The 10362-nt window shown below is 36.5% G+C and overlaps 1 protein-coding gene across 1 annotated transcript; it reads right to left on the minus strand.

Annotated features, from left to right (window-relative positions):
- Positions 1–7555: 7555 nt before the first annotated feature.
- On the minus strand, positions 7556–9779 carry LOC131069758 (F-box/FBD/LRR-repeat protein At1g13570). The gene is made up of 2 exons (XM_058005302.2): positions 8548–9779; positions 7556–8472 (listed from the first exon to the last, which is right to left on the minus strand). The coding sequence occupies exons 1-2, from the start codon at positions 9490–9492 to the stop codon at positions 8110–8112; spliced, it is 1308 nt and encodes a 435-aa protein (XP_057861285.2). The 5' UTR covers positions 9493–9779; the 3' UTR covers positions 7556–8109.
- Positions 9780–10362: the final 583 nt, after the last annotated feature.

Below are 10362 nucleotides of genomic sequence, written 5' to 3' on the forward strand. Positions count from 1 at the left end.
CGCCAAATTCCTTCGTTGGCGAAAGTGGGAACCAGCTTTGTGAATTCACCCCAAATTAAGTCCCTAGAAGAAGCAGCGCAAACTTATGTTGATACAGGAAGAAGATTGGAGAGCAGCTTATGAAAGAGATTGATACAGGAAAAATTGCTCTATCTCTTAATAAAGATTTATTAAGAAAAGCTATTGAAACAAGAGGGAAATATCTTGCATCTACTTCTAACGTTTCATTATTTTTTTGCGATATCAATAACAGGCGAATTGAAATAGAGCAAGAGCTAGAGAAGATATGCAATGCATATGTACCACTTCAAGATTCTACTTTTGCTTTTAGCAAATCTGTGGATGACTTGCAAAACAGGTTAGATACCTATGATCTTGAAAAAGCAAAAAGACTTTGATCTCTGAAGGAATTGAAGAGTCTACTCACATCCCAAGTGGACATACTGCAAAGAGCCTACAAGAATGCAGAAAATATTTTGGCTACTCCAGAAACCTGTGCACTTGATTCAATGGAAGAGTTCCATACTCAGATTATGTCTACACTTGAGTTCACTGAGAACTTGTTGTAGACATGGGAACATGGTCTTTCTCAGTTGAAGAGAAACTTTAGTGCCATTTTTATGAGGCTAGCAATGCATGAATCTTGATTCAGTTTTTCAAGTTTTTGTATATGTAAAACATTTTGATACAAATTTTCTATGTGTGTGTGTGTGTGTCTGTGTGTGTGTGTGTGCGTGCGCGTGCGTGCGCGTGCGTGTGTGTGTGTGTGTATTTTGCTTTTCAATTTGGCATTGTTGTCAAAGGGGGAGTAGAAATATTTATGTGTGTTGTGAAAATTTTGTATGATGTATGTAGTAAGGGGGAGTATATGCATATGTGTATAAAAAAAAATTGTAAGTACACTTAGCGGTGTTACTGTAAAATTTTCTAAGTGTTGCCATCAATGCCAAAGGGGGAGATGGTTGGCTTGATGATGATTGTAATGAATAACTTCATCATATGTTGTCATTGATGAAACACATACACACACATATGTTCATATTCTCTACCAGTGTGACTTCAAAGTTGTTTATATTACAACCGATATACTAGAGGTTTATATCTAACCGGTACGTGGTGACAACCGGTATATACATGGAGACAACCAGTGGTTATACATAACTCGGTATCAACTTGAAGATCCAACAGAGATTATCATAGGAGCATCAAAGGATAAACAGTTTATATGTTTAACTCCAACCGGTATTCATTGATTATGTGATGAGTTATCACTAGTCGTGATGAGTTATCCTTACCAACAATTTTTTGCGGCATTTTTGTGATGTGTTATGATTGTTTGACCAGATACACTACACCTAGGAAATTGGGATATGATTTCTAGAGGCCGACATGAAATCTAAATCTCTATATATTGACATCACAATGAAGTATTTTGCATGAGCGAAGGAGATATTTTATGTGATGATTTGATGCGAAGGCAAAAGTGTTAAGTTGCAGAGTATGTTGGTAATGAAGTGTTGAGTGCGCAGAAGAGGATCTATACAAGCAAGTTGTGCTACTACTAGATCACGCCACCTATTGTTTTCTAATCACTGCAACAATCAAATCCCCTAACTGGGTAAGTTCTAACAAGCTTCATTGTACAAATCCTCTAACCAAGTGATCCATTAGTCTGGATTTAGAAATCCTCTACCAAGGTTACTCCTTACAGGGTACTACCTTTTATAGGGTATAGCTTTTAACTAAGCTTTGGGATCTTTAATAGGATTCGCTCCTTGCAGAGCACTTTGTGGACCTTAATTGGTCAGTTATCTATTACTGCAGATAGTTAACTTGTGAGTCCCATCTCACCGTGGTTTTTACCTATTTGGGTTTTCCACATATAAACACTTGTGTTATGGTGGATGTTTTACTTATTGTGGATGTTGTTATATCATTTTGGATTACATGCATATTGTTTAACAAACCTGTTAAGTATATCTACCAGTCAGTGTTTAAAGTAGTATTGTTTTTGGTGACACTGATTCACCCTCAGTGATTTACAAGTCCATCAATGACATGTAGCAAAGGCCCTTGAGAAAAGGAAACTCATTTATAATTTAAAAATAAGACTTGTTACTTGTATCTCATTGGAGAGTAAAATATAAGATGCAAGTTCTTGGTTGTCCATTAGTATAGGAGAGAAACCCGTGACAATTGACATTGGGGCACTTGACAAGGATCCAGATGTCAGACCAAGGAATCTAAAAAGAAATCTAGTTGTTATTGCATTTGGAAATGGTTTCATTTATGAATCTTAATGGATAAGGTTCTAGGAAGGCCTATGTACATGATTTATGATTCGGTATCTTGATTATCTACAATTCTAAGGGTAGCATGGGGCACAAAAGCAACCCATAGAATTGTAGGGGGCAATAGCACGAGCATAGGCATCAGCAGCATAAGTGGGGGGAGAGACAACCAGAACCCTACCCTTATTAATTAGTAAATTCCTATTAAATAGTAGGGAGCCCCCCATAGCCCCTAAAATAGTTTATGGTAGGGGGAATTGTAGGGGGGCCTTTAGAACCATAGAATTATAACTATAATGAGTGGTGGCGGGGGGAGGGGGGTTGGGGGATGGCGGGGGCTTGACCTTTAAAATAATAGGGTTGAGGCTTGACTGCATGTTAACCACCAACAATAGATAGAGGTGGAGACCCAGATGAACCCAATTCGAGCAAATTCAATTACATTGCCCTTGATAGGCACTCCCTCGATATTAATGATAGGTCCCCTAATATTGATGATAGGCGGGATTCGGTATCTTGATTATGAACTTATGTATGATTCATATGAGTTGTCTATGTTATTGATGCTTATCATTCCTTGGAATTGAACCCTAAGTTAGAGGTGTCTAGGTGCAATTTAGGGGGAGTGACTCTCAATGGAGGTCGAGGCCCTAAAGTGGTTGCCAGGATAACTCAATGTGAGTTTCTTAATCAAGTGATAACCTAATAAATGAACTAGGGGGAAAACACACATTAACAAGATAATTTGGTGCCCCACCCATGGTCTTGAGTTCTTATACAAACTAATGATGGGTTTGGGGAGGTCTAGCTATCCTAGGAGCATTGATCTGGCATGATCAATACTCTGTTCAATTTCGCATGAGTTGTCAAATGGGGATCGAGGCCTAGAGAGGCTACCAAGATAACCCATGTTGAGGCTATGTGATGACACTCTTTCCTACTTGAACCCTAGAACCCTATCCCATGTGGTTATGTATAGAATCTTGTGGTGGAACCTTGTTATGTATCTTACTTATCCTTGTGTATGTCTTGTTTCCTTGGTATTGGTGTTGTGTTTGTGAGGTGGCCTAGTTTGCTTGTGTGTGTGGAACCTTGTGTCTATCTCCCGAGCACGGTGGGGTGGACCTAAGGGTTCCATATGGTCAGGTGGTTGTTGCCAACCTCCATTGGGGATCGGTGGACTTGTTTATGTGCATCAGATAGATTTTGTCATCTACTTTCCAAGTGCTCTTTATTCATGGTGTAGCTTATTCAATTATTGTATTAGCTTATGTCATGTATCATTATGAAGCAATGTAATCGTAATTATTGTTATTGTATTTTGGACACTCCTTATGGAGGATGGTGTATATTGGATTAATGTAATTAGTATTCATGTAATCATAAAGTAGAGTTTAAGTGGTTCGATGTTGGTACCAACTACTCCTATGTGGATGGATGATTTATCATATCTTAGCTAGAAGGTTATCATAGGAACACTTGATTTGGTGTTTAAAATAAACATGGTTATAGGTGTTCATGTTTTATGTAATGTTATTGTTATCTTGTTTAGGAGCATTGCATAGTAGCGACGTTAGGGAACCCGTAAGAAGACATAGTTCATAGATATGTTTATCTTCCACCATAGTTTATATGTATGTTTATCTTACACTTCTGTATTTGTAATAGTTAATTCCATGATGAGTTATAGATGTAACGTAATTTGTTCAAAGAAAAAATTATTGCTTTGCTATTTCAAATAGTTGTTAGTCCTTCGGGGTTCCTTAGTGGGGCGTTACAATGTATATATTTATCTTAATGTTGGAGGGGTAAGGATTGTCCTAGAGAATGAGGTGGTAGAAAAAGCCTATTTTATACTCAAACTTGGACCATCTTGATAAGTATGTTCCACCATTATCAATGGTTACAAACTACCTAACTTTAAAATTAGATGCAAGACTAAACCTTATCGAGTTTACACTCTAATTAGATAATGTCATACTAGTTTAAGTTTCACAATCTCATGTTCAAGGCCTAATTGCAAGTTGTATGATTTCCCTATCCTCTACTATGGTATGCATGAGATATCCTTCCAAAAGCCTATGTACCATCCTAAAGAGTGGACCTTATGATTAAAATGATTATCATGTCCTTAGTGCTACACTAGTCCAATAAGTAATAGGATTGTCCTAGATGAAACTAGCCATAGGAATTTGGTTTTGCTTATTTCATTATAGGAGAACGTTTTCCACTTGTACAACCAAGTTGGATACATGGGCCATCTGGTACAATAACACATGAAGATTGGAGTAATGGACTGTACAAGAGCATAGGTGGAGAGTTGTATACCCCCGATATGTAGTTACTTCCTCTCTTTATGAGGTGATCACTAAAACAATAAATCCTACAACCCACCAATAGATAAGCTGCTCCAACTTATTAGCAATCAGAAAGGTTGCTCTGCAAGTAGAGCTATTTGACTATATCCTAGAGTTAGTTGCGTATCACCTAGGCATATGGATGAGGATGCTATTTGTGTGGCTTCAATGGCTTTTCCAATAGCATGCATGCCAAGGAACCAATGTCATGTGGACAATTGATGTCATTTTATACTACTAAGCAATTTTATGGATTATGAAAAAGAGTTATAACAAAGAGATGAAAAAAATGAATAGGAGATCAGGCTATTACTTATGAGCAAACTTTAGTATCTCTTTTCTCGTGTGACTGTTCCAACCATGTAAGGAATATTTTAGTAAGGGTCAATTGTTAGTAAGTAGCTACCTTGCTCACTAAATGATTGACATAAATAACCTCTCTTGGCGGGTCATACAATCCACTTGAATAGGGTAGATATGATGGGTTAGATAAGGACGCTTATCCACATGGTTGGGATAACATTGCACCCTAGCACCAGACCCCAAAGAATTGCCACGTTTTATAAAAGGTAATGGTCTTTTAATTGTTAATTATATTACATTAGTATGATTGTAAATGTTTATTGAGCATACTATGATTTTAAATGCTTATTGAGCATACTACTTATAAGGATTATATTTGCAAGCAAGAAGATCTGAAAATTATGGTTTCTTATGATCCAAAATGGGAAAATTATGATCCAGCCAGATCCTGCTACTTTTATTAATTCGATGCCCTATTGTAGAGATTAAGGCCTGAAATTAGTAGTACAGCTAGATTGTGTAATTCATTAACAATGAATCCATTTTGTTGGCCACATGTGGGCTACTAGGATGTTAGTAACCCACTCAATGCTGCTGTCAGTAGAGCTGCAAGTGCACAAAAATTCTCATTATGCTGTTAGGAATGTCCAATTTCTGATTATGCTGTTAAAAGTTAGGTAGTAATTAGGAGCATTATTATAGAGGCTTTTAGAACAGATATATGCTTACTCATCATATTGCAATCTGTTTAAAGATAGAAATGTTGATATCTTAATACAATATGATGATCATCTATACTATACTTTAAAAAAAGGGAAATTGAAGATTGCTGAAACAACAGAGATTCACAAACATACAACATACCTGTGGTAGTTCGAGATAGACTGCTTTGCAACTTCTGTTCAGGATTATTCTTGGTATTAGATGCCTGTTAATGTCAATTACTTGTATACTTTCAATTTGTAGAATTGGAAAAAAAAGATATAATCTACTTTAAATTACAATTGATATTTTACATATAACTTTTGGTCCTGTGGATCAATTTTGGTTTTCTGTGGACATCAATGCATACATTAAATTAAATTGGCAGTTACGCTCTAAGTTACAATGGGCAACTCTCAATTAGTTAAAAATAGATATTCACTAAAAAATATCTGCTTACATGTATTTGCAGTCAATAAAGTGAAAAAATGAGTTCCATTAACACATTTTGAACTAAAACATGAAGTTTTTAAAGACTATAATATCGCTGAGTTTTGGATTTGACTGTGTGCACTTTGAAACGTTGACATTTTAGATCAAACACCATGATCCATAATCAGAATATGATAGCTAGAAGAGAGAAAATCATTTTGAACTGTGTTAGGAAAAAAAATGGGCCATTTTTTATACACCTACATATTATTTACCCTTTAAAACCATAAATTAAATGCCTGGTCAATTAGCTGTAAAAAAGTTCAGCATACCACCCTGTGTTAAAAAGGACTCACATCACAACTTTTAAGTCTCTCCATAATGAGAAGTCGATAAATTTTGTCAATTAAGAAGATACAATCAAATATCACAAACCTGCAAGTAGAGGCACACATATATATCACGAATAAGGCTTTATATGGCTAGCTGATTGGGAGGAATGGATAAGATTGTAGTTATAATTGTGAAATCCCTCCCAAGCGTGCTTCAACAATCAGCTTCTCACTCTCATAGCCATTGCCCAGTGCCCCCTGCTGCTTCATGGAAACTACATGCTCGCCTCCTTATTCAACTCTTGCTCTGCCACCACTTTATCGCACATGAAGTTGACAATACAACACTGCTGGTGGGCAAAGGCAAGTGTAGTAGAGAATGGTAGCAACAACCTTCCCCCCGGGCTTAAATTTGAGGGTCAACCCTGCCTGTCAAGCAAATTTTTGGTGACAGTTATCCATTAAAAGTTGCCCTTGACATACAGTCTTCCTAAATTTTGTTGTAACTTATGACAAAAAATTATGGAAAATGTGTGAGTATAACCATACAGCCATCAAATTTAGGCCTTCCTCGCACAACGCACCTTGTAAGTACATGAATGTAAGTGGTTCCATTAAGCAATGCTTGTGTGAACATGAATCCCAGACATAACAAACCAAAATCCAACCAAAAAAAAAAAATGACCCTCTAGATAAGAATGAGAAGCCATAATCTTCAATTAAAAAAAGTTGCAGCGTGCAGATCAGCATGCCCACAAATCTTAAGTTTCAGGCACCACCTGTTCTTTTCGAAACAGACCCAATTGGAGTACTCGATGAGAAAACAGTATAATAAAGTGAGGCAGTAGGACTCATCCCTACTCAAAATAGGAAAATTTAGCAGGTTCAGGCAAGATTTGCCATTGGATATCACAGAGAAATCTAGAAAGTATCATAAAAAAATATTGAGTCAATTCCTCTTGGGGTAGAGACACATTTGTTTTATGTGTTCATTTTTTAGAAAGAGACCTCCTGTGTACAGTGTAACATTACATTTAAATTATTTATCCTTGTAATGACATGATATGAAAAGAAAGGTCTAATATTAGAGCCTTCTGCAAAAATCCTAAATAATACGAAGCACTGAAGAGCAAAGCGAAACTTAAAACCTCTTTAAAAAATTGGCACACCAAATTATATATTTTTTAATTAAGGGTAAATAAGGGTTTTTGAAAGGGATCAGCCCCTTTTACAAAGATGAATAAAGATACAGTGATGAAGGCCCACAAACAGCAATGAAACAACCACATGGACCAACACCATTAAGGCTGTAAACCAACAGATATGATTCCGAAACTAACAGTTTAGAGTCAACCATAGACACTAGCAACCACCGAGCTCGTTGGGCAGCTTGAAGCCATGGTGCGCCAAAGAGCTCTTAACACAAACAGCTGCCCTGCCCGCTGAATCATTGAAGCAGGATTCCTTCCAGATCATTCTTCCTTTTTTATTTGCCGATCCTAAATAAGATGATGTGTCTTGTAGACACCATGCCAGAGTAATCCCTTGAGAACTGTATATTGTTGTTAGACGTAGTCCTTTATCACGAAAGATTATACTACTCACGCTACTGATAAAACTAGTCACCTTCATGTATTTCATAGGTTGTTTATAACCTATAAAAACAGAGGGCCTGTTAGTTTCTTCTTTCTTCTAATCTGAATCCCGTGAGTAGTCGGAGGCAGAAAAAGGCATTTCCATACAAATTGCATCAACTAGTTCTCTGTTATTTAATATTCTTATCTCTGCTTCATGAGACAGCCTATCTAAATACAATAGTTGATCTATGAACATCTGCTTGTGAATATTTTTGGGGCAGTGAGGTAGGATGACACTAATAACTTTCAAACATGGAGTATATGCTAGAAGGTAAGCCAGGAAAGCTATTTCATTTTGACTCATCTCTGATGATATTTCTATGTATACCTTCTTCAGATTTGGAAACTTTTTGTGACCTAACAACTTTAGCGTCGCCACATCTTGCCATGGTACAACCATATTGCCTCTTGTCATGTCCTGAGATTTTGAAAAAGTGCAGGTTATTTATATTAAATAAAAATGTCCATAACTTAAAGACAAGAAATTACTAACCTCGAAGAAGATGGCTGTTAATTTCAATTCTTCCAGATCAGGAAAACTGCCAACTAGGGCAAGAAAAGGAGGATGTGAAATCTCTGGGCATGCCATAAAGGATAATGTTTTTAATGATTTCACAGTAGTAGCTCCTCCAAATGACCCAAAACCTGAAGCAGATAGATCTTGTAGAAACATACAAAAATTTAGCTGCATTTTAAATAGCCTGTCACAATCCTCCACTTCGAGTTTGACCAGTCGAGGACAGTCTGCTGTCAATGATTCTATCCAACAGCAAGCTGTCAAATTCAAGCTATCGAGATCCGGAGCCCTAATTCTTAATTTTTTTAGTTGAAAACAGCTTTTCAGAACCAATTTCTGAAGATGCGGACATAATGCTATGAGCTGTTGAAGCTTATCATCAGTCAAATTTACAATATTAGAAAAAGAGCACGTTTTAAGAGACAAGAAACCCCCAAAGTCAGTGGGTATTTCTGAAAACGTAAAACCTCCAAGCTCCAAATCCGCAAGGGAGAGACAATCAAAAAGAGGTGGTGGTATATGAATCTCCATTCTGGTAAAATTGATGACAAGTCCCACATGCTTAACTCCCTTAGCAGCTGCACAGTCAATCCATTCTGCAATATTCTCAACATTAACTCTACTCAATGAATGCCCAAAATAAAACCTAAAACTTTCGAGCTTGGCAGAATGGCGGAGAAGAATATTATCAACTGTATGTTTTAGGTATCCTAAGCATTGACTTCGCACTCTGTCTGGATGATTCAGTGATTGAAAAAAGTCACGAGAGAAATGGAGACAGGGATTATGCTTCCAGAGGTGTCTCCATCTAGTGGAGAGGATGGAGGAGCGAATGGCGTCTTTTAGAGGAAGGCGAGAGAGAATTTTGCAGCACAATAAATTGTCAGGTAAGTCGCTCAACCTATCAATTGACATCCCCATTGCATCTGATTCAACTTAATTCAATAGCATTTTTTTAATGTTGTAGAGCACCGTAGGTTGCGGTTGTTCTTCCCACAGCCCTTGTTGATGAATCTCGCAAAGATTAGAAATCACCCAATCATGTAAAAAGAACAGGAATTTGGCAAAATTAGAGTCCCAAAACAACTCATCCCAGTAACTCCGATTGCAAACTCTTCACACTGTTTGGCAATATAGAGCCGTCAAACCTAGTTAATACTTATTGGAGACGCGCTGTCATAGAACCCTGCTAGCCCAAAGCCTTCTTGGCCACTTGTGTTATTCTTCATCCCTTCACCTATTACATCTTTATAATTATGAAGGGAAACTAAATAATCGGTCATCTAGACCCAATAATTAATTAGATATTGGTGGTTGTAAGTGATTTTATTTAATCATGTTAAAAAAAATTGTATCAATATTTTGGATCACATTTTGTGATTTATCATGGAGATGACATAAAACTATGACAAAGAGCTGAGAGAAAGATGAAAAACCTTATATCGAAATTAGATAAAAAGAGGACAGATAGAAGGGTGAAGGTTGCACATGTTTCAAGGATGAACAAAGAAAAAAAAAGAAAAAAATGAAATAATAAAGATAAAGAGACTTCTAATAAATTAGGTGAGTATGATATAGATCTATTAAAGTATATTAATTGATTCTAAATTAAATATGTGAGTAGTCATAAGTAAAATTGATTTTGGTTTATGTACTTTTAATATGTGAGATTTTAGACGAGAGAAAAACAATTATTAAAACTTAAAAATTAAAACTTAAAAAGTTGAATATATGGAGTTCAATCATGATAGCAATCTTGTGTAGAACCAAAATTTCTTTCTAGCAAAATTG

This window comes from Cryptomeria japonica, chromosome 4, assembly GCF_030272615.1.
Source record: "Cryptomeria japonica chromosome 4, Sugi_1.0, whole genome shotgun sequence".
Classification (NCBI taxonomy): domain Eukaryota; kingdom Viridiplantae; phylum Streptophyta; class Pinopsida; order Cupressales; family Cupressaceae; genus Cryptomeria; species Cryptomeria japonica.

What these genes read in the sequence shown, in the direction of transcription:
- LOC131069758 (XM_058005302.2), bottom strand. Translation starts at nt 9,492, where the DNA reads ATGGGGATGTCAATTGATAGGTTGAGCGACTTACCTGACAATTTATTG. An exon ending in TAACAGCCATCTTCTTCGAG is followed by an intron (nt 8,473 to 8,547) that starts GTTAGTAATTTC and finishes TCAAAATCTCAG; the next exon opens with GACATGACAAGAGGCAATAT.